Source organism: Engraulis encrasicolus, chromosome 13 (assembly GCF_034702125.1).
Source record: "Engraulis encrasicolus isolate BLACKSEA-1 chromosome 13, IST_EnEncr_1.0, whole genome shotgun sequence".
NCBI classification, from domain to species: Eukaryota; Metazoa; Chordata; class Actinopteri; order Clupeiformes; family Engraulidae; genus Engraulis; species Engraulis encrasicolus.
In genome coordinates, this window is record NC_085869.1 from 20,889,784 (window position 1) to 20,915,118 (window position 25,335).

At 46.1% G+C, this 25,335-nt stretch overlaps 1 protein-coding gene across 2 annotated transcripts in view; it reads left to right on the top strand.

Moving 5' to 3' along the window:
- The first annotated feature begins 1,578 nt into the window (after positions 1-1,578).
- The window catches only part of LOC134460847 (receptor tyrosine-protein kinase erbB-4-like), a 387,488-nt gene continuing 363,731 nt past the window's right edge, over positions 1,579-25,335 (top strand). For both annotated transcript variants that reach the window (XM_063213431.1, XM_063213432.1), the window contains exon 1: positions 1,579-1,950. In XM_063213431.1, the coding sequence (XP_063069501.1) occupies positions 1,872-1,950 (79 nt within the window). In that variant the 5' untranslated portion in view covers positions 1,579-1,871. The remainder of the gene's footprint in view (positions 1,951-25,335) is intronic.

A 25,335-nucleotide genomic window follows, 5' to 3' on the forward strand; every position in this document is an offset into this window, starting at 1 on the left:
CTCTCTCTGCCCAAATGACAAACAGCTAAGAGCCGGCTGGCTATGCATATGACACATTGCAGCGTTCAGATAGGAAAGTGCATTCAGCTGTGCTGCTGTGGTGGTGGGCCTCTTTCTGTGGCCGGCATATGAATGCCCATGTGTATGATTGCTGTAGGATAATGGGGGATTGCCGGGGATGCGCGGACACTGTTGGAAATATGCTCTGCCCAGTTTGATAAAGCTGCTTCATTACTTGGATATTGTGTGGCTGGAATCGTTATGAGAGGAGCCCTCTCCAGAGACGCTTTTTTATTTATTTATTTATTTTATTGACACAGACAATGTCCATCCATTAAACATTTTTTTGTGGAGCAGTGGGCTGTATTACTGACAGTGTATAACACGTTTAACAAGCTCCACATTATCTTTTGTTATCTCAAGGAAGCCCTACATTCCCATTTTAAGGTCTTTTTTTAATTTCAGACACACAACAGACGTTTTACACAACGTCTGTTGTGTGTCTGAAATTAAGTTGCAGATTTGACAATCTATTTGATGTGTATAAAATCAGTTTCTCCAAGACCCAACACTTGGTTCATCACTGTAAGCTTAATAGCAATTGCTCTTATTGGATACTGGGTGGAGGTTAAAGCGTACACCTGTTTCGCTCTTCACAAGTGTTTGTCACCCTCTAGCGGGGAATGTATTAGTCGCACCCCTAGCGAAAGCGTCAACATTAATGTCACGGGAGAGGACATGGTGCCTCTGCTTTCCTGCTTGGCTATATAGGCTTCATAAACGTCAAAACCTAGAGACTAAAAGTTATCCAGACATGATTTGCGCACACCATGGCACATCCAATGAAACTCATCAACGTATGAAACACCAAAATCGTCAAATACTTTCAGCAACGCTGGCTATGCGCGGCATTTAGTGACCACTTCTGTTCGTATTTTTTTCCAGCTTGACCTCTAAGAACAGGTGTTTGTCACTGCTGTCACTCACAGAGGAAGACCAGATGTTTCAACATATTGTATCTCCAGGAAGTCCTAACCCCGTGAATGAGGTGTTAAAGTGAAATGATATTGAAAGGACAATAGACTGAAAGGGACGAAACAGCCTTTATTATTAGCCTATTATTATTATTATTATTGACAACAAAACTGAAATAACAGCTTTACTGGCTGTCAAAAGGCAGGTGCGCAATGCGAGGCAGATACACCAGCGGAGTTACAATTTCACACTAAACCTAGAAAACAATACACAACTAGTTGGCCTACATTGCCATTATTACGCACAGTGCACACCAACGCTAAACTTGAAATGTATATCTTCATCTGCCTTGTAATTATGGATGGGCTATTACACGGGGCATGTGAAAGCGCGCGGTTATTTCACTTTGACAGACAGGTGTATCGCAAAGGAGAAAAAATGGAGGTACTCAAAGACTTCAAATTCCAATAGTAGTAGACAGCGAGTTGAAGAGGGCGGGTTTCCGAGTACTTCTACATACTCCAATCTAGTCCAATGTCTGGAAAGAGAGGGAGAGGGTATTCGCATGTGGGAGTGTCTAGCCGCTGAGCCGTCTGCGTACTGAAGTCTGAAGACAGTAGTTCTAATGGCATGAGCATTGCATTGCGATTTAGTCCAGCCACTGTATTGTGCGCTTACGAAACGCCACTGGTTTAAACTCTTGACAGTTCATCGAGGAACCTATACATCAATAAAGGAGAGTTTGCGGACAAGTACCTAAAAGTAGCGGTGCGCTCCGATACTGACACTTGGTTCATTTCAATAATAACAACAGCAACAACAACAACAACAACCGCAAAAGGGATATGGTGTTGGACATGTGAATTATAGGAGTTACAACCACCTTCTTGCCCAAAATGAAGCTGGCGTCTTCTCCGTGTTTGTTTGGCTTTCTTCTGACCGCACTCGTGTTTCGGATGGGCACATCGCAGTCAGGTGAGTGACAGCTCTGCCCGCGCTATGTGGACGATTGTCATGACACTTGACTTCAAAGCCGTCCTGTCAATATCTCTGTTGTCTGGCAGTGCAATACATTCAGTTCTCTGTATTTTCAATTCTTGCACTGCGTGGTGACCAAAATTACAGACACAATTATTTGAGGAGGTGAAATTAGTTTTTCTTTTTCTGGAGTTTCATCCAAACAGTATTTTAGAAACATATTTCATAGCATACACATAGGAAGCACACATTCCGTTTTCTTGGGAAAAGTGAGTTTCCTTTCTTCGGCTTTTCAAACTACATTCACAGATCATTGTGCTACTTTTCAACCGGCAGTAAAGGACGCCTTTGAGAGGCAGCGCTGTTCTCTTCGCTCAGAACAGGTTCATTTGGTTATTTTTTGGATGGAACTCCGGTGTGCCATTTACATCGCTGTGAAAAGTGCAAATGAAAACAGCAAACCAGTTGATGTGTGGGCGCATAGAGGCACTGTTGAATGTAGGCTACAAAGAATGAGGCAGTGAGAAACGGTATCTATCACACGTGTCCCACTACCAAAGCTGCTCGCTCGCCTCTTCCAACTGGAGCGTTATTATTCTCATCCCGTCCCTGGTGGGAGAAGGAATTTACCCTGACCAGATTTTTTTCTGTCGCTTTTTAGGAGAACAATAAGTATTGCTGAACAAAATGTGTTTTGTTCAGGGAGATTTTCTGCTCCCATCGCTCAATCTGCCACACATTGTTTCCAGATTGTGAAAGCCTGTGATATTATTTCCCCAAAAATATTTGGAGGTGTTTTTTTCCCTAGCTGGTATAGCTTTGAGATCTTCAGATAGGGTAATAGCAAGTTGCCCTTGCATTGTTTTATCCATGCCCAAGTCATGTAAAGAGGATATGTCACAAGTCGTGGTTATTTGTGAAGCGACATTATTTTTCAGAATTGACAGTCTGGAAACAGCCAGACAAATGAAATGCGGATATGGAATCCTACATCGAGTTCTGTATAATATGCGATAAGGGTCTAGCGAAATAAAAGGTTTGTTTTGAGTGCTGAAAAACTCAAATATCCACATGGTGGTAGTATGACACGGAGACCAGTGTCCTCCCGTTACGGTGGTCCTATAGCCTAATGGTTGCGCGGCACACGCAAACGTTTGACGAATACCCCCCTTTTAAATTTTAGGACACGTAGGAAATTCTTTAATGAACTATGTGTATTGATTTTTTTTAATGATACCACACAGTGCTGTATTTCCAATTCAATATCCAAGAAATGGCAAAGGCGACTGCTCAGTTTCATGGTGAATGTTTTAAACGTTTTCCCAAACTATTCTCGAGTTGTAATTACATGTACCTTATTTTCGTTGATGTTGACAATGATTGTTCTGAATAGGACTTAGGCGTTTTAGATTTGGACTTGTTCAGGCAGGGGGTGACTGTTTTTCCTCGGTGTTTCAATCTATTTGTTTTGTTTTTTTTGCGGTGTTATTTTTGATCTAACGACACGAACATGTCTGTCCATTGAGTCTAAGGGCTACTTACGTGTGAATCACTTGATTTTGGTCTCTGTCGGTGTACGAAAGCATTCCCTCCGCTTGTATTTGGGTGCGCTTGCCAGAGCTGCGTGAGGCGCCGTGCGTAACGAGGTGCACTTGTGCCAAGAAGCGCCAGGACGGAGAAGTGCATATGCGACTAGCAGTTTGCCGTTGTTTGAAACTCTGTGCAGGTGTTCATTGTGCCCCCTATTTAGCATTAGGTATATTTAATTGATAGGCTGTTTGTTTGAGAATTAAATAGACAATACTCAAGCATTCTGGAAGGCATTAGATGTTGTATGTTAAGTGATTTTTGTCCTAACAAACGTTATTTTGTGTTGTCCTACATCATGGCGAGCGACAACAATGTGTTGTGAAGAAATAGGCCTGTAGGAGATGAAATTGTGTTGTATCTTGTACATTGTGTACTATAATCTACAGTACCTGTTAAACTGAATAATTTGATATACTTTCAGCCTGGTGGCAAAAGCTATGCATTTAAATGAGGCTACTAAATGACATCTTACTGTTCTTGCAGAAAACATTGATGGAAGACCAGTGAACACAAATATCACTGTGTTAATCCGCTTAAACTGGGATTAACTCCAGTCAGTGAGAGGAGAGATTTAGCGCCAAAGAAAATTAATCATCTGGCAATTAAACTGGCTTTCAATCTCATTTTCCTTTAGCTCTACACTGCCCTTTTCTCCTGTCCAAACAATTCAAAGATGAGTCTAGCTGCTGAGTGCGAGAGGAATGAGCATTGCCATTTATTGAGTCAACTCTGAGGGGCCATTTACGTTGGCCTAATGACTTAATGTTTTGTCCTGGGTGCATGGATGTCGTACAGGGGGTAAAGTGTGACTGAGTTACCAGGGCCTCCCATGTATAGAGGGGGCCCACACAGTGACTGACTTATGTTGATATGTGGCCGAGGGGTCCATTGGAGCCGATTGTACATATAGGCCTAGCCAGGCTACGTCCTCCTCGTGATGGAACATCCTGAGAGTCGATGATAATCAGCCTACATAGGACCCACGATTTGCTGCTATGCACCTGCCTGGGTGCGAAGTGGTGCGAAGTGGTTTGGTTGGATGCAGTGGTGGGTCTGGGTTTGGTTGTAAGCAGTGGTACCCCTTGGTTGTAAGCAGGCCGTAGCACCAAATTCTGGGTCCTATATAGCCCCTTACCATTTTATGTTTATTTATGTTTTATTTTATTATTATTTTTACCTTATGTTTTATCTTAATGTTTTAAATGTTTTTTTTTTACTCTAATTCATTTCCCTGTTTTCCTTTCATTTACATTTGTTAACTTTGTGAAGCACATTGAGTTGCACCTGTGTATGAAATGCGCTATTTAATAAACTTGCCTTGCCTTACCAGACACCGTCCCCGCCACTGGGACATTGTAATAGTCACTGAAAAAACGTAACTACCATAGTACTACACTACTATGACAGTGCACAGGGCCTTTACATTTGGTCTTTGCCATTCTGGTAACAGCTAATTCATTATAGGGCTAGTGTCTTTAGGATTAAGTTTAAAACCAGCTCTTATGGACTGCCTTATATGATAGGCCTACTCATGTAAAGGGAAGTCTGACTACCTGTGGTTCCCCCCCTCATACATGCTGGGAGGCCAGATGACTCCCACCACCCCTCATTCGACACCCCACGTTGTAAGCATGTACCTTCAGGTAGGAAACGCCACATCCTCTCAGTGGAGCGGTTGGGGTGGAGGGCACACACACGCAGACATGTTTTTTGCCTTTGTCAGCAGAGCCAGGCACTGTGGCGTGCTCCAATGCAGTTGCTTGAGTACAGCCCGGATCAGTTTGGCTTTGCTTGCCTGCTGCTGGCTGGGGAAATGCATTTTATTGCTTTTGAGGTGGCTGCAGGGTACTTGGAATATCTCAGACTTCGTGAAACCACAAAACTCTTGTTCTAGTTTTGTCCTTTAACTTTCATGCTGTTTTGGTATGTCATTTTCATCAATTCCAGGTGACAATGACTTTGACTAACCATAGTCTGCACAGTAGGTTACAGTACACAAAAAGAGTTTCAGGCTGTCTGGTTTATGCTATGAACTACCATGGACAGACATATTGATTATTTAGCTGGTTTTATAACCACATTTTGGTTGTCCTGCCTGTCCTGCCAGATATTTAGTGCTGGATTTGCTTTTAACTGAATCGTCTTTTCTTTTCTCCTTATGTTGGTTGGGATACACATACTATCAGCTATAACTGTATACCATCTTGAAAGATAATGTTTAGTCATCGTTGCAGACAGCATACAGTGGTGTGTAGGCTTCTTAGAAAGATATTCAATCCCTGGAGCGCACTTCTGAAGTTCACAGTCCATCTAAATGTTTACACACTTTGGCACAGACACTGAAGAAAGGCAACAAAGCAAAGCAATGGCCTCCATGATCTCCCCGTCTTCCGCTGCTTGTCTCTTTTCTCTGTTAGAAAAAAACATGAGGAGATGGTGTTACAGATGCCTGCTCACACGCGGCCACATTCATTTTGCTATAACATAGCCTGTGAAAGGCATGCTGTCCATGCTGCATCTGACACTGAAAATGGCATAGAACAATTTTTCGAAAGGACAAATAAACAATCTATCTATCTACTGAATGGAAGGAAAAGTAAGCTTTAATTCTCTCCAGTGCTTCCTCTCACTAGTTGGCGGGTTCAAGGCTTCACCAGTTATAAACAGCATGGGTAGAAAGGCCAGTTGGATGGATCCACATCGACTCCAAGCAGATGGATCAATCGACCTATCAATCTCTCAGACTTGAGTTGCTACTATCTATCCAATTCGGTTACATTGATTAATTCACTTTGTTCCACTGTGTTTCCTTCCCTTTCTAATCACACTGTTAGGCTGCTGACAGCCTTGACCAGGCCCAGGATTAGATCATCTGCAAGGTCTCCCTTCTCAATACCTACGATATAATACGGACCCAATTCGTTTTTTTTTTCTTTAAAGTATGTTTTGGGGGCTTTTTGGGCTTTTATTATGACAGGACGGTGTGAGAGAAGACAGGAAATGATCGGGAGAGAGAGATGGGGTAGGGCTGGGAAATGACCTCGGCCGGACTCGAACCGGTGTCCCCATGGGCATGCAAGCCCAAATCTGTGTGTGTGTGTTTGTGTGTGTGTGTGTGTGTGGGGTGGGGGTGGGGGGGCTGGTGGTGCCCGGGTCTTACCCTGTGTCTTTCCCTGTGCCCGGGACAGCATACTCATTTGTCCCTCCTGTTTGTTGGTGGGCCCATGAAGTTGTGCGCAGTATTCGCTTGGCAAGATGATTATAGCTGAAAACCCATCATTACTCCTCTTTTGCGCTGTCTTAACCATTTACCAGTGGCAATCATTTCAGTGCTTTATTCATTTCAGGTGTGTTTGTTTGTGCTGTCAGGGAAAAAGAACTGAATGTCTTTGATAAGTAATGGAAAAGCACACTCTGTGGGATCCGCTCTATGTTAAGTGTTGTCGTTAATTGCGGGGCTGTGTAATGTTTTCAAAAATAGTGTTATTCTGAGCAGTTCGCTTTCTGTTTAATGTCAATAGAAATGGCTGGTTGCATTTTGAGATATACTGTACGTCTCTACTCAGTGGTGATGTACTGCAGGATGGACGTCTCAAGAATGAGAAATAAGTGCATGTCAGTCAGTAGCCGTATGCCGGGAGCTATTGTTTTGCATTGAACTTCAATTTCACCTCTCCACATCAACATAATTCAAATCATTCCTCATGGTGACTCACAAATGCCATTCAAAGCAGCAGCACACTCGACTCGAGCAGCATGCGACTCGACTGCAAGAAAAGACGCAAGAACAAGTTTGAGTGCCTCTTTTGTGCTTCCCTCACAAGCCAGAGAGCTTGTCTGTCAGGCTGCAATTAAGCGGTTTCTATGCCGTGTACGTAGTTCTCAAAACCAAGTCTTTTCTGACTGGGGCCTTTTGAGTATTTCCAGTGAATCCTCCCTCCATCTTGATTGACAATGTCAGTTGCGTTGTGTGCCGGGCTCTACCAAACAGTTGCCTGTGCCTCCACACTCGTCTTGCCTCTCTTTTTCCTCTTTTCCTCTTTTTCCGCTTCCATCCTCCGCTTTCAATTGTCCACAAAAGAAAGGGTGAATTAGAATGACAATGCATATATGGCTAATCTCTGCTAAAACACACTCATTACCGCATGCATGGAATTCAAAGTCACTTAATTGTGCCTTGCCGTCCCCAAATTTATGCTCCTCGACTTGTTCTGCCTTTCAGACGCGGTTGACAACAAGTTGTTTTAGTCTTGCCCCGCTCACACTGTTATGTTGGCTGCGTAATAAAAGATGAGCAAATAAAAGAGTAATAATAGGGTGACAAACTTTTCTTGTGCAAGCATGATTCGGGCCCTTGTGAAAGCGCTTCGTGTTTCACAGCTCGGCGGCTGAGCGACGGTCCCCTGTCTCTCTCTTCTTTTGTAATCCTTTTGAAAATATCCAACCGCTAATCTGCATATTTAGAGCAATTATGACAGGCCTCGCTGAATATTGACTGCCGCGCAAAGCCATTCAAAGTTCACGCTATCTAAAATCCTAACACAGACAGAACATCAAATCAGTCACTGAATAGGAAAAAAAACAACAAAATTGATGTTAAACTTGCTGGACTGGTTCAGTTTTGTTCAGACATAGGAGTTTTGGAAATTATATGCGGTGATGGCTATTAAATCTTCCTTTCCGTTTGTCCTTTAAAATGATGTTTCACCAGCATGACCTTTAGTAAATGAGCACGCTCAGTCAAAAGAGCGCTTGTGAAAGAGGCATCGGGGGAGTGAGGGAATTGAGAGACAGAGAGAAAGCGAGAGAGAGAGAGCGAGACAGAGGGCAGGAAGACAGAAAGGTGGGGGTGTAGGAGAGAGGAGAGAGAGAAAGAGTACCAGAGACTCATTAAGGTCAGTTTGGGCCAGAGGTCCAAAAGCTGCATCACGCAGAGATGGAGTAATGATTAGAGCGGTAATAAAAATGTATTCAAAACGACGAGGTGTGTATCAGACATTATGCAACAGAGACCTGACCCTGGCCTCTAATAAGGATACCTGGCTGTCTGTGTCTGGCACGTGTCCAGGGCCACTGACAGCTTTTACTGGGCCCAGGACAAAGTCATCTGAAAGGGCCCCCCATCCAATAAGTCCATTGCAATGAAAACCCAATTCTGGGCCCCCTCTCTTCCTGGGCCCTGGACAACTGCCCCCTATGTCCCCCCTTGTCAGCTTCCCTGCACATGTCTATGGATGCTCTCCTCTCCGCTTCGCTGTGCTGCACTCCATACTGTGCTGTGCTGCGCTGTACTGTGCCGGCCATCAAGATAGGCGAACCCTCTGAAGCGTAAGCAGTCACCTTGCAGCAGAGCTGAAATAATGCCAGGTGTAAAGGTACATAAAGCACTGGATGGGATTGGGGTGAGGGGGGCGGGGCGGGGCGGGGGAGGGCAATTGACCTTGCCTGGCTGACTGGCTGCTGGAGGTTGAACATGTGGGAGTGAGTGGAATGGAGGAGGGATTTTTTTCTTTTTTTTAGACAAAGGGCTGTTTTTGCCACGGCTGTTGTTGTCTGGGGGTGCTGAACGTTTACATCCTTACTATGGTGGAGAACAGGCTCCATCCTTAATAATGGCAAAGGCAGTGTTTGCAGATTGCAAGTTGAAGTTCACTTAAGTGCTTTGATGTTATTTGCACATTTGCTTTGTACTGGCGATCCATAAATAGATTAGTCTTGACTCACTCCCGGTATTCGCTTAGCTAGGCCTCCTACCTAGTGGCCACTGTGAAGAGGACAAACAAGCACAGCATGGGGTATGGGAAGGGAGAGACTGACCAGAAATGAAGTAGAGTAGTAGAACTGCAAGTGGGGGAGAAAAATATGACAAAATATCTCCAGCAGCAGGCCAATGTCAACGTTTGCTGCATTTCCCCTTCTGTGGCCATTTACCAGGGACAGCAGTGCTCAATCACAGCTCTTACCTGCAACATGGACAACGCAGGGGACTCTCTCTCTCTCTCTCTCTCTCTCCCTCCCCTCCTCTGTCTTGGTCTCTCCATCTCTCCGTTCCGGTCTTTTTTAGACAAAAACACATACAAATACATAAATGAAAAAAAAACCTCACACACAGGGGGAGTAGAAGAAGAAGAGAAAGTCAGCATCCGTATCTGCGTGTGAAGCATCTGTTGAGAGTGATGGAGTTCCTGGGAGAGTCGGGCGGCGTGAACACGCTGAGACGCCTGCTGTTTGTCTACCCAAACACACACACACACACACACACACACACACACACACACACACACACACACACACACACACACACACACACACACACACACACACACACACACACACACACACACACGGACTGACACAAACACACAAACACACACACACACACCATGCTCTGTCCTGCCACCACACGCCTGCATAGAAACATTGCAGCCCCTTGGCAAGGTGAGGGGGGTGCTGATGCAAGATGGTTTGTAGTTTGGAGTGAACAGGGGAAGAGAAAGAGAGAGAGAGAGAAAGAGAGAGAGAGAGAATGTCAGTGTGTGAGAGAGAGAGAGAGAGAAAGGGAGAGAGAGGGAGAGAGAGAGAGAGTCAGTATGTGTGTGTGTGTGTGTGTGTGTGTGTGTGTGAGAGAGAGAGAGAGAGAGAGAGAGAGAGAGAGAGAGAGAGAGAGAGAGAGAGAGTCAGTGTGTGACAGAGCAAAAGGGAAGGAGAGAGAGAGTGTAATTTGTGTGAAGGGAAAGAAGGCAAAGGAGAGTCAGATTGAGAGGAGGAGTGGAGTGGGAGTGCTGGGTTGGTTGGAGGTGACGGTGTGGCATCTAATTTTAGCTCAATTTTTTTTGGCGGCCCCCACCCCATCACCCCCCACCCCCCTCCCTTCCCTCCCCTCCCCTCTACCTCTCCTCCTCTCTTCCGCCCCCCACCCCCCCCTCCATCCCCCGCCATTTCCCCTCATTTTCCTCTCAAGCAAAAAAAGAGAACAGAAGTAAGAGTGAAGGGGACATCGGTCGTTGTTGAAGGGGTGAGTTTCCCCAGGAGCGCGGCGTGCTAAAGTAGCCACTATCACAGGGGCCGGACAGCCCAATTAATCAGCGCCGGCCCTGGGGGAGCCGTGCAGCCTGTGACAGGGACGCTTTATCCTGGACCGGCCACAGGACACACATTTTCTGACACTCACCGGCTCTCGCTCTCGCTCCCACTCTCGCTCCCCGTCCCGTACTACTCTTCCTCTCCTCTCCTCTCCTCTCCTCTCCTCTCCTCTCCTCTCCTCTCCTCTCCTCTCCTCTCCTCTCCTCTCCTCTCCTTCCTTCATCTCACCTCTTTCTGACACTCCCCCGCTCTTGCTCACCGTCCCGTACTGCTCTTCCTCTCCTCTCCTCTCCTCTCCTCTCCTCTCCTCTCCTCTCCTCTCCTCTCCTTTCCTCTCCTCTCCCCTCCTCTCCTCTCCTCTCCTCCCTTCTCCTCGCCTTCCTTCTCCTCGCCTACCTTCATCTCCCCTCTTTCTGACTCTCCCCCGCTCCCCGTCCCGTACTACTCCTCCTCTCCTCTCTCCTTTCTCCTCTCCTCTCCTCTCCTCTCCTTTCTCCTCTCTCCTTTCTCCTCTCCTCTCCTCTCCTCTCCTCTCCTCTCCTCTCCTCTACCTTGTTCTCTCCTCTCCTCTCCTCTCCTCTCCTCTCCTTTCTCCTTTCTCCTTTCTCCTCTCCTCTCCTCTCCTCTCCTCTCTTCACCTCACCTCATCTCATGCGCACCTGGTGACTGCCCCTCTCTTGTTCTTTTAAGAGTGGCGATGATAGTGGAGGCATCACAAGACAGATGCTCTTTGCTCTCTCTCTTTCATTCGCTCTCTTTCCGTCTTGCCAGCTCTCTCTCTTGTTCTTCTTTCCCTCTCTTGTTCTCATCTCTCTCTCTCTTGTTCTGATCACTCTCTCTCTGTCTCTCTCTCTCTCTCTTTCTCTCGTTCTCATCTCTCCGCTTCTCTCTATTCCCCTGTTGGTCTCGTCGTTGTCGTCCTCCACTCTCAGACACACACACACACACACACACACACACACACACACACACACACACACACACACACACACACACACACACACACACACACACACACACACACAAGCGTGCACACACCCAGTCTGTTTTGTGTCTCGCACACACACACACACAAGCACACACATGTCCAGACACACATCATAGAGCATGGATAGACCAGTCAGGTATACCCATAAATTTACTGCAGCGGTCGTGCTTTACTGTAAATGTCATCTCTGGCTATTGAACCTCTCCTGATTTAAGTTTATTTTTCTGCCCTCCGAAGTTCATGACTGTCTCGTGGTCTTATTGATACTCTCTCTCTCTCTCAGCATTGTTGCTGCTGTTGCTGTGTGTGTGTGTGTGCGTGTGTGCGTGCGTGTTTGTGTGTGTGTGTGTGTGTGTGTGTGTGTGTGTGTGTGTGTGTGTGTGTGTGTGTGTGTGTGTGTGTGTGTGTGCACGTGTGTGCGTGCGTGCGTGTGTATCCATGTGTGTGTGAGCATGTGCGTGCATGCGTGTATGTGCGTGTCTGCAATGTGTGTTTTGTTCTCATTCCATGCCTGGACTGGGGGAGAAATAGTGGTGACTGCTCCTCTCTTGTTCTTTTAAGAGTGGCGATGGTAGTGAAGGCGTCACAAGACAGATGCTCTTTGCTCTCTCTCTTTCTTTCGCTCTCTTTCCGTCTCTCAGCTCTCTCTCTCTTGTTCTTCTTTCCCTCTCTTGTTCTCATCTCTCTCTCTCTTGTTCTGATCACTCTCTCTCTGTCTCTGTCTCTCTCTCTCTCTCTCTTTCTCTCGTTCTCATCTCTCAGCTTCTCTCTATTCCCCTGTTGGTCTCGTCGTTGTCGTCCTCCACTCTCAGACACACACACACACACACACACACACACACACACACACACACACACACACACACACACACACACACACACACACACACACACACACACACACACAAGCGTGCACACACACACACACACAAGCGTGCACACACCCAGTCTGTTTTGTGTCTCGCACACACACACACAAGCACACACATGTCCAGACACACATCATAGAGCATGGATAGACCAGTCAGGTATACCCATAAATGTACTGCAGCGGTCGTGCTTTACTGTAAATGTCATCTCTGGCTATTGAACCTCTCCTGATTTAAGTTTATTTTTCTGCCCTCCGCAGTTCATGACTGTCTCGTGGTCTTATTGATACTCTCTCTCTCTCTCAGCATTGTTGCTGCTGTTGCTGTGTGTGCGTGTGTGCGTGTGTGTTTGTGTGTGTGTGTGTGTGTGTGTGTGTGTGTGTGTGTGTGTGTGTGTGTGTGTGTGTGTGTGTGTGTGTGTGTGTGTGTGTGTGTGTGTGTGTGTGTGTGTGTGCACATGTGTATCCATGTGTGTGTGAGCATGTGCGTGCATGCGTGTATGTGCGTGTCTGCAATGTGCGTTTTGTTCTCATTCCATGCCTGGACTGGGGGAGAAATAGGGCCCGGGTATTTTTGGCGTTAAGGGGCCCCTCATAATTAGCAGCCCAGAACTGACACACCAGTGGGTCCCGCAACCTCGTTGGCCCCTAATGTCTGAATAAAAAAAAAAACATTTCTGAAAATAGGGGCCCACAAGGGGGTGGGGCCCACCGGGAAATACCCGCTATTGCTGATGGCCAGTCCAGTCCTGTGCGTGCGTGTGTGTGTGTACGTGTGTCTGTGCATGTGCGTGCGTATACGTGCGTGTCTGTCTGTGTGTGTTTAGTTCTCACCCTCACTGAGTCCATCCATCTCTGAATGCCCTCAGCATGGGAGAGGAAAGACCACTCAGTGCTGTGGACACATTCATCTGTTGGCAGCAGTGTCTGGCAGGGGCCGCTCATGGCAGCTTCGTTTTAACTGGCACGCCCGGCTCGACTTCCTTGATGGATGTGGAGTGGACAAGCCTTGGCCTCCCCGGGCCAAAGGGGGCAAGAGATGTGGAGATGCTGGGCTAAAAAAAAGTGGAAGAGGAGAGGAGAAGGAGAGAAGAGGAGAGGAGAGGAGAGGAGAGGAGAGGAGAGGAGAGCAGAGGAGAGGAGAGGAGAGGAGAGCAGAGGAGAGGAGAGGAGAGCAGAGGAGAGGAGAGGAGAGGAGAGGAGAAGGGCAGACAGACAGACAGACAGACAGGGGTGGTTGGGAAGGAGTTAGAGGAATGGATGGTGGGGGAAAGAAGGTTGATTAGACGTTTGACTCCACTGGCCCTCCTCACATTTTCTTCTTCTGTGGTGCTCTCGCTCTGCCAGAAGCCGGGGCCCGGGAGAGTTTGTCTGAGAGAGAGGGAGAGCTGGCGCGAGAGCGAGAGCGAGTTGTGGGGAGAGAACTCTTGCTGACTGGAATGCTGGCAAAAGTACATATCCTCTCTGGAGCAATTCAGTGGAGGAGGAAAAAACAGCTTGATTGCTTTCTACCCCCCTGTTTGTTTCCTACCCCCTCTCTCTTTTTTGACTCTCGCCCTGGCAGATGCCATGGGCGAATTCCAATATGCAACCTTGCGTCCTCCACTTGTGCTTCTGGCCTCGTACCAGGAAGTAATACGTCGTACTGACAACAGCATTATATTGCAATATCTCGCAAAAGCTCAATTGTAAAGTCATTTTCTCATTTGCAAACTGGATGGTGAATGAAGAATAGTCCCCCAAAAAATTGTTGTGGCTAGGCTGACAGCGGGGAAACTTAATTGTTTTCTCCACGGAGGCGGGGCTTCAGCAAAACGTGAGGCCACAAGCACAAGTGGAGGAGGCAAGGTCGCATATTGGAATGCAGATGCCATGTGATGTTGGGGCTTCTAAGCCTCCAGTCGGCCTCATATTAAAGCAGCCTCTCTTGACCTTGGCTGCCACAGCCAGTACGTATTTGCACAGAGAAGCTGCAGTTTCCCCAAAAATAACCCACCCTGCTGTGGCCCTACCTACCTCCCCACATTGCCCTGCTTCAGGGTTAATGCGTTTGTGGCACTGAATTTATATTGGTCCGTTTGTGTGTGTGTGTGTGTGTGTGTGTGTGTGTGTGTGTGTGTGTGTGTGTGTGTGTGTGTGTGTGTGTGTCTGTGTGTCTGTGTGTCTGTGTGTCTGTGTGTCTGTGTGTGTCTGTCTTGCTCTCTCGCTCTCTCGCTCCCTCCACTCTCTCTGTTTTTGTTTGTGTTAGTGCGAGGACATGGCTGCAGTCTCTCTCGCTTGAGTGTGTTTGCATGTTTCACCCATCATCCACCTTGCATGACTAAAGCATGTAGTCTCCCTGCGGAGGTGAGGCCTGCGTGGTAGTGCAGTACTACAGTAGCAGATGAGCAGAGCAAGCCCTTGCAGGGGCGTAGCAGCACATTTTTTGGCCCTATGTACAATCAGCTCCAATGGACCCCCCCAAGCCATATATCTTCATAAATCGGACACTGTGTGTGTGGGCCCCCTATACATGGGGCCCTGGTGACTCCACCCAGTCACACTCTACCCACGTGAGCGACACCCCTGAGCCCTCCAGCCCAGTAAACAAGAGCAGCAGCCCGGGCCGCTGACAGCTTTTGCTGGGCAATAGGACAAAGTAATTTGAAAGGGCCCCCAACCTAATAAATACAATGTAATGGGGACACAATTCTGGGCCCCATCACTCCCTGGGCCCAGGGAAACATACCTGTTTGTCCCGTCCTGTTGGCGGGCCTGGCAGCAGCAGCAGTAGCAGTGACTCTTTGTTCCATGTTCCCCTTTCCAAACCCCCCCAGTGGTCCAAAGTCAGATGACTGGAAATGGAGCTGGAGGTTTGTTTAGTGGACCATTGGGGGTTTGCATGTACGTAGAGCCATCATGCTGCATGTTGCTTTGCTATGAAACAGCCAGGCAGGGCTACTGCCCGTGAAAGTGGGCTACTCTATTTTTAACACATCTCCATCTGCTAAGCATCAAAAGGACAAAGGTGTGGTCCAGTCCATGGAGGTAACTTGTTCCCCTTTTTTGGTTTACAATGGAGTTTTGAGATATTACGGTTACACATCACTTGACGTCAGCGTCATATGTATGACATAACATAATTTCATAACATTGTCATAATAGTGTCATAACAGTGTGAATGTCAATGTCATAAACGTTTTAAGGTCATGAAAAGTTGACCTTGTTTGCCTTAACCAACCGTATTTCACGTCATGACAGTCATAAAATGTTTATGACACATGCATGATTACATTATGACAATGCTATGACACTGTTATGCCATACTTATGAAGCCGGCATCAAGTTAAGTGATACCAATAGTCTAGAGAAACAAAATAGAGAAAAGGGAATGCTTCACTGGGTCCTGTATCCAGTTGGTAAAAAAGGGTACTCATCAAAAAGAACTTGGGCGTCCAAACTTCCATAAAAAGATAAAAAACACTATTGGAGGCACTCCTTTATTGAATACTGGCTACCTCTCTAGAGTCTAGAGAGTCTAGAATCTAGAGAGAGTCGAGAGAGATTAATGAAACATTCCTGTCAAGCGGGAGGTTGTTTCTTGAGGTGATCATAACCAGGCAGTTGGAAATGCAAATAGCAATGATTTCAAGTCAGACGGTGATAGCCAGCAAAGCTGTCGTTCGCTCTTCCTCGCATGTCAGAGTCCTCTCAGGCATTCCGTGCTTTATAAAGAGCAACTGAAACACTCGACAAGTGCAGTGATGCAATGACAACATTTGCAACACAGGTGTGCCCTGGCTGAAACTGTCACACACGCTGTTGTAGTCACATGGATCAAATGAATGCACACACACACACGCGCGCGCACACACACACACACACACACACACATAAACCCCCCCCGTCTATCTTTATCTATCGGTCTTGCTCTCTGTCTCTCTCTCCCTCTTTATATCGCTCTTTTTCTGTCTTCCTCCTATTTATCTCTCCGTCTCACACACACTCTCTCTGTCTGTCTGTAGATCCCTCCCCCCTCTCTAACACACTCTCTCTTGGGTGCCCCATCTCTCTCTTGCGTGTTCACTCAGTCTCCCTGTCTGCGACGTGTGTGTCCCTTGTTACTCTGGTCGACTCGCCACACATCCAGCTGGGCGCTTTTCCACCTCAGTCTCTCTCTCTCTCTCTCTCGCTCTCTCTCTCTCTCTCTCTCTCTCTCTCGCTCTCCACCTGGAGAATTGACCACATATGGGCTGCAGAGTGTGGCTCTAATCAGAGTTGTATCTCATGTCAGCTGGATGCACACCGCCACACTCTCTCTCTCTCTCTCTCTCTCTCTCTCTCTCTCTCTCTCTCTCTCTCTCTCTCTCTCTCTCTCTCTCTCTCTCTCTCTGTGTCTCTTTCTCTCCCTCTCTCTCTCTCTCGCCTACTCTGCAGTCGCTGGACCCATTTCCACGCTGAATTAGTGTCCGGCTCCCCCTCTCTACCTTCACTCTGTTTCTCTCTCTCTCTCTCTCACTTTATCTGTCTCTCTATTTCTCTCTCACATACACACACTCTCACTCTCTCTGTCTCAATTTCTCACATCTCACACACGCTCTTTCTTTCCTTCTATCAGTGCCTATCTGTCTGTCTGTCCTCGTCTGCTCTCTCTCCTTTCCTCCTCTCTCTTCCTCTGAGCGTCCCTTTCTTTGCTGTGTCCAGCAGCCCTCTCTATCTCGATCTGGAGCTCGATCCAGCAGCTGCCAGCCAGCGCCATCATGCACACGTCTCTGCTCCTGCCAGTCCAGGTCACCTCATTAGCTCTCAATAAGACCATCTCCACTGGTGGCAGGTTTGGCTAGGTTGTAATTATCATGTCTGAGAGAGAGAGAGAGAGAGAGAGAGAGAGAGAGAGAGAGAGAGAGAGAGAGAGAGAGAGAGAGAGAGAGAGAGAGAGAGAGAGAGAGAAGACACAGACAGAGACGAAGAGAAAGACATAGACAGATAACGTGAGAAATGCCAGAGAAACAGAGTGAAGAGAGAGAGAGAGACAGACAGACAGACAGAAAGACAGACAGAGAGACAGACACTGAGACAGAGAAAGACACAGACAGATAAAGTGAGACAAGACAGAGAAACAGAATGAAGAGAGAGAGAGAGAGCGAGAGAGAGAGCGAAAGAGAGAGAGAGAGAAAGCGAGAGAGAGCGAAAGAAAGAGAGAGAGCGAAAGAGAGAGAGAGAGAGAGAGAGAGAGAGAGAGAGAGTAATAGAGAGAGAGAGCTGGGTGTGCTAAAGGAGGCTAACCCAGCTGCTGCCGCATCCCATCAGGCTAATGGCACCTCACACCGCGCGCCCTCGAGGGAGCTGCCAGGTTGAGCCGCGTGGCCCACCAGTGCTGCAGCAGCGGCAGGTGAGGACCACCGCGCCCCTACAGGCCTGCGCGGAGGAATGTGTGCATTTACTGTACTGTATGTCAGTGAGTGGGTATTTGTTTTTTTTTAAAGTATTTTTTGGGGCTTTACTATTACAGGACAGTGTGAGAGTACTTAGACAGGAAACGATTGGGAGAGAGAGATGGGGCAGGGCCAGGGCTAGGAAATGACCCCGGCTGGATTCGAACCGGGGTCCCCGTGTGCAATGTACTGTCAGCCCAAATGTGGTGGAACACTGAGTGTGTATTTGTATTCGTGTCTGCATTTGTCTGCATAGTGTTTTTTGTGTGCATCTGTGTGCTTAGCAGGTGAACCTACGGGGGTTGAAAGGACTCAGCATATTTAAACTGCTAGGGGAATATGAAATATGCATTGGTATCCTTGGCGTAATACGTGGCTAATGATCATGATTATTGAGGTTACACACTGAGGGACAGTGAGGCCTTTCTCAGAGCCAGAAGCATTATGAACATCCACAGGGAGGACAACTGGGCTTTTCATTGGTTATTTTACTCCATGAATGACTCAGGAATTGACCACTGGTCATTGCATCTACCTACAGTAAATGTATTTTCTTTTCATCATTTATCATATGTACAGTAAAAATCGTATCTATGTATATCATTGGATTATAGCACATGACTATGCCTGAAAAGTGTTTTAAAACCCTTAATGCTAATATTGAACTGAGGTGCCGCTACAGTGTTTTGTGCTTGAATGAGTATACCCTAGTGATTACACCACTGTATTATTATACATGTTCAACAGGAGGCTTCATTAAGACCTTTTAATGAACAGGGGCTAATAGGGATAAGTGACTGCAATGACCCGAGAACGTATACGTCACAGTTCAAGAGGGATTGGTGCACTTAGACAATATAATCACCTGACTATTCTGTATTACAGTGGTCAGGTTATCATACCATGTGCTTATGTACTTATCAGGATCACTTATCTTAATCAAAGGAAAGGTTAAGGGAAAGTGTGAGGCCAGTCAGTGAGTTGCTTTTCCGAGCGACCAAAGCCATAGCATCTGAGAACATGTGCTCATGGAGCCACTCCTGACGTGCTCTCTAACATTCGAAGGATTCAGATTCAAGATTCAAGATTCAAGATTAGTTTATTACGTCTTATTATAGATTTGAAGCCTATAAAGAGTGAAAATTGTTGTGGGTTTTTTTGTGTCCTCAAAATGATTAAATAAAAAAATAAATAAAAAAATTAAATAAAAATAAAATAATAAAGGATAAAGTGCTAGTGTAGTTTTCAAAGTGAGAAGTCCGCACTCTTAAAATCCTTTTTGTTGTATTTTATTGTTTCATGGCAGGATTACGTTTCGACCAAGAGAACAGTCTTCATCACATTCTCCTGATGGTCAAAACGTAATCCTGCCATGAAACGATAAAATACAACAAAAAGGATTTTAAGTGTGCGGACTTCTCACTTTGAAAACTACAGTTGGCCTTCGTCCTGCACCTTTTCCTGGGATGTGCAAAATCCTCTCCTTCAGCTAAAGTGCTATGACAGTACCAAGAGCCTTAAGTAACAGATAAATACATATCCATTACAATTCGTGACAGTAAGGTTACAACATAGGCTCTGCGCTAAGGGGTTAAACGTACGTACTATAGGTAGGGTTGAAAATGAGAAGATGGACCAGCATCAAATCCACAGAGAGCGCTTGGCTTTATTTCTCCTCTAAGCAGAAATTTAAGTGGGTAGAGGTCTTGTCTCCCTCACCTCAGCCATAATTAGGCTACCTGGGCTGGGCAACACGCCTGGGAAACCTGACAGGGGAAATGGGCTGATGGGGCAGACTTAAGCACTTTCTCACCACAAGATGCAAATCATATTCAAAAATGTGTTCTTTTATTTTTTTGGACGACAGGTCCACTAGAGAAAACCTCGTCCTTAAAATAGTGCTTCTCATTGTTCTGGAATTAAAAAAAAGTCCAAATTTGATGTTAGATGGATGGATGGATTTAGTTCACCCTTATGTTTACATATACTACTGTATATAAACTGGCTGTGAATCCCCAAGTCCTACGAATTATATTTAATAATATATAACCCTTTTGTGGTCTTGCTTGTGTATGAGATTCTTTTGTGGCCATCTGTGAGGAGGGTTAGTGTAGGCTCTCACCCTGCAGTGTGTATTATAGTGGGTGATGTAAGGTGGTAAGGGGAAGAACCAATCAGAGGCATGTGTCTGTGGGGTATATCATATGCAGAGGACAGGAGGCCAGTTCCACAGCCACAGCTATTCTCTCTTGCCAAGGTGAGCACTTTTCAGCCTCCTGTCTCTCAGAGGCCAAACAGTGCAGGCAACAAAAACACAGGTACACGCGCACGCACGCACACACACACACACATACACACACACACACACACACACACACACACACACACACACACACACACACACACACACACACACACACACACACACACACACACACACACACACACACACACACACACACACACGCACACTCGTTTGTGTGCACACAAGCTCATGCATATGCAAGCACTTTCACACACACACACACACACACACACACACACACACACACACACACACACACACACACACACACACACACACACACACACACACACACACACACACACACACACACACACACACACACACACACACACACATTATATTCTGCTATACTCCCTGCTATACGACTAAAAGCTTTTTTTTTATTTTCTTGCAAAGATCTACCAAATAATAATGATACATAGTTTGTTTCCCTCTTTCCCCACCATTTTGTGACTTTCCGACAACAAAATGATCAGAAATATTAATATAGTGATAACAAGTGAACTGCTGGTCCTGCCAAGCGAGTGTTGTGTGCCGTATGTTCTGGTGGCAGTCCTTTTCACTGCAGTTAGAAGTAATGACTTGCTATTTTTGGTTTCGTGGAGAGCTGATTGACTTGCGTGGTAAACAACTAATCTGCATGCAGCATAGTAGTGCAAACACGCATATTTACTGACTATGTGCCTGTATATACTCATCCCATGTTTTACACACGCATAAACAGGCTTCTGGATAACTGTCGATAGCTGTGCAGTCAGTGCTGTTAAGAGCCTCCCTGTGGACTGATGCATCACTGGCATGGAAGTGTGAAGATGGGGCACTCTGATCCTCTCCCTCTCCCTCTCCCCTGCCACCATGTGCCCCTGCTTCCCCTCTAATCAAATTAATTAGGACAACAAAGCTGACAAAAGTGCTCATTAGGCCCTCACTCACTACAAAGTGCTGTTAGCCAAAAAATGTGGACCAGAGACAGAGAGACTAGAGGTCTCTCTCCCTCAGGGGAGTGGAAGCAGAATTCATGGCTAAAAAATCCCAAATTTCAAACTACAAAATCAACTGCTCAGTGCTTGAACCGTCTTTGTGCTTAATACAGATGATTTCAGTAACGATTTCACTAACTATTTGGACTGATTACAATTCTCTGAGTTGATGAGGGCTGAAAGAAATAAGTGGTCAGTGTTGCAGCTTTTACCTTACAGCAAGGTTGCTTTTTTTGTACACATTTTGTTTTTAGATCCATATTTAAATGTGATCTGTGTCCTTCCCCCACATCTTACCCATAATAGTGTGCGCCTTTGCCACAGCACTTAAAGGGTTATAGGGTGGAGATGGGGGTGTGTGTTAGTTTAAGCATGGGCTACGCATTGCCATGTTTTCGGTCCATTCTCCCTTGATGGACAGCTTGTCAGCTTGACAGTCTGCAACGTGTGGTAAAAGGTAACCATACTAATTGGAAGAATGAATCAGTAAGAGTCAGTATTTCAGTATGTCAGTTCTGCAGGTGAGTCAAGAAAAGGTTCGCCAATAAGCACAGGAAAGAAAAGCCCTTATTATCGTCTGCTGCAAATTGGCAGATTCTTTTATTTCCTTTTTTTTTTGTTTTGGTTCTCTGGCTTTGTATACACCTACCTCCACACCCAAGCATCCAACCGCTAGCCTCTCCAGTCACTGCTGCTATTCCAGCCCACAGTCTCATCCTCCATCGCCCTCTCGCCTCCTCCGCCTCCTCCACCTCCTCCGCCTCCTCGCCCCAGCACCTCCTCACCCCCCTCCCCTAGTGCTCATATGGAGGAGATGTCATGTCACTGGGGCTCACTCTGTCTGTCAAACTGGCATTTCTGACAGAGATAGCGGCTAAAAGGCCATGCTTCGATTGGCATGGGATCTCTCAACTGCACGGTGTCAAGGCACTCTGCGTTCTCTCTTCCATGCAGAGCCATAATAACTCCTCCACCATATTTACTATATCATATATTTATTATACTATATATTTATTATATTATATTCCGCCTGCCATGATGTTATTGTCTCCACCCTGAAGGGTGAGGGGTTTTCTTTTTCTTTCCTTCTTTCCCCCTCCCTCACTGTCGTAGAAGCTCAGTCAGTGTTTTTAGGTGGCTGTTTCTCCTCTAAACAAATTATTACGTGCACGGGTTAAAAATAGTCTTACTCTTCACAGTATTTTATTTTATTTTATTATTATCGTGCAACAGGAAGATAATTTGACAGTAGATTCTGGCAGTTGAGGGCCCTCTTTCTTTCTTTCTTTCTTTCTTTCTTTCTTTCTTTCTTTCTTTCTTTCTTTCTTTCTTTTCCTCCTGCTGAAACTTGCCCGTGGATTCTGTTTCATCATTAAACTCTTGTCAAACTGTGAACGGCTCACTTTCTTGCTGTGGTCTCCGCATCCCTAAGGCCATCTCAAGTACTTGATTAGAGGCCATTAGTTTTGATCCCAGAGATCGCCCCAAGCCACGTCTGACTGCTTATAGAGCGTGCAAGAACAGCACGGCTTTGATCATGTTTTTTAACTCTTCTTCTTTTTCTTTTTTGAAAAAATGCAAACAACTCCCAGACAGCTCGATGTACAATATGGGATTTCGTTTAGTATGGGATTTGCCAATTTTGATGGCGATTGGGGTGTTTATGTAGGGGGGTTGGACATGTGGATGGTAAATGCCTCTGTCAATCAGATAGTATGGCTTGTTGGTTATGGCTTCTGATTAATATGCTCTGTTTATTGATTAAATGGAGGGAATGGGAGACATGTTTCTGTTTGTGTCAATTCACTGTGTTGCTAAAGTGCAGCTCCTCCAGCCTCTCAGCTGTATCCTATTCTGTTTACTAACTATCTTCATTGGTCGCATTATTCAGCATATCTAACATATCATTTCCTCGGGGAACGGCTTGTTGAACACCTGACAAATTAACAAAGCATGTTTCATTTTGTTCCTTCTCTGCTATGCTATGGAATAACAATTACATTTTCCCAGAGATCCCCTCTCATAAGTGAAGAATCAAGGAGGTATGCAGAATCAATGAATGCGGTCAAGTCAATCAAAAAAAAAAGGAATTTGTTGTTTCCCCATTGTGGTCTGTGTTGAAAATGGGTGTTGAGTTGTTGGTAGTGTCATCGGCTTTGGAATTGAGTAGAACGAAGATGTTCTTTTATCATCTAAATGAACATGATGCAACATTAAGCTTTACGGAGTCGTTACATTGACAAGTCTCATCTAAAGCCCTGCAATTCTTCCCTGTGGCTCAGTGTGAGCATGTAATTCCAGGCACCGCAATAGCTAATATTCAGCCTACCGCCTGCTTGCTTATCTGCAGCATTACACGGCTATACAACCTGTTTACCAGCCTCATTGTTACATCACACTCGTTTAGTGGTTCTATAAGCAGAATGGAACAAATAATGATACACCGTCCTGTGCAAATCTCTTTTGTTATGGCATTCAGAAGGAGAGAAGAGCTTTGTTGCAAAATAATGTATATCCATTTTGGAACTTTTTGAAAAATAGATTTTTTTGTAGTGGACATTCCATTGCATTGCATTTCAAAAATGCATTTTTATAAAGGTTCAAAAAGTATGTTCTCAAAATATCAGAATGGCAAGAATTCACACATACGTAGATGATAGGATGCAAAAGTCAAAATGGTGGATGCGTTGTTTTGCAACGTAACTCTTCTACTGATGGTGATGATACGGGAAAAATAATAAGCAAGCAGCACATTGTGGTTTGGGGTTGTGGTTGTTGTTGTTGTTGTTTTTCCGCTTGAGGTGTTTTTGCTTTGTGTTTGGTATGCTGCACTGCTCTGCTCTTCATGTGTGAGCTAGCATGGAGCTATAGGGAGGGCGAGCAGGACACTTGCCCCTGGGCCCAGGGGGGCCCTTCAGTGTTGGTGGTGGGAGCCCTATTGCGAGTTTGGCAAGCTGTATAGGGGGCCCTATAAGTGTCTAGCCCTGGGGCCCTGTGTGCAATTGTTCCGCCAATGTGTTGCATGGGCTCCATGTGTTGCCTTATGTAATGAGGAGGGCGCAGGTGAGCAGCCATGTGATGTGCAGTGAAAAGAGTGTGTGTGTATGTGCGTGCGCGCGCGTGTGTGTGTGTGTGTGTGTGTGTGTGTGTGTGTGTGTGTGTGTGTGTGTGTGCGTGTGCTTGTGTGTGTGTGTGTGTGTACGCGTGTGTGTGTCTGCTTGCGTGTGTGTGTGTGTGTGTGCGTGCTTGCGTGTGTGTGAGAGTCCGTGTGTGCATGTCTGCGCACAGAGAAGACCACAGGGAAGACAAAGGGGTCAGTTGTCCTGTGCCCAGCTGGGGGGGGGGGGGGGGGGGACGGGACTGGGTTCTCCTCACATGGTATGTATTGAATGGGGAGGCCTTTCAGGTGACTTTTTCCAAAGGTGTCTGCGGCCCTATATGCGTGCATTTGTAGCCTGTGTGTGTGTGTGTGTGTGTGTGTGTGCATGTGTGTGTGTGTGTGTGTGTGTGTTTGTGTGTGAATACATGTTCATGTGTGTATATGTGTGCATGTGCATGTGCATATGTGTGTGTGAGTGTACTCTCTGTGGAAATGCGGTGGCTGAGGGCACTGGCACGTGCTGGCCGTCATCCTGTTGGCCTCTCCACAGATGGACCCTGCAGTGCCACCCTCACCTCACCGCCTCTAACGGCGGAATTTGTTCCAAGGCTAAAAAAAATGTACCTGTTACACAGGTAAACAAATACAGTATGCATGAACATGCACACCACACACATACAAACTCTGGCACATTAATACACACATATGTACTGTACTGCAAATACATAATACACGCAAGCAGGCACACAGAGACACACACATATGCCACAAACTGAAACACAATCGGTTGGGTTGCAAAGCTAAGCCTCAGTCTTTGTACGGCTACTTTGGGAGGCAGTCAGAGGGAGAAAGAGAGAAAGAGAGAGGGGGGGCGAGAGAGAGAGAGAGAGAAAGAGTGAGACAGAGACAGAGACAGAGAAAGACAGACAGATAAAGTGATGGAAGACAGAGACAGAGAGAGAGAGAGAGAGAGACAGAGACAGAGACAGAGAAAGAGAGAGAGAGAGAAAGAGTGAGCGGAGTGGAGTGGAGTGTACACTTCTGAATTATT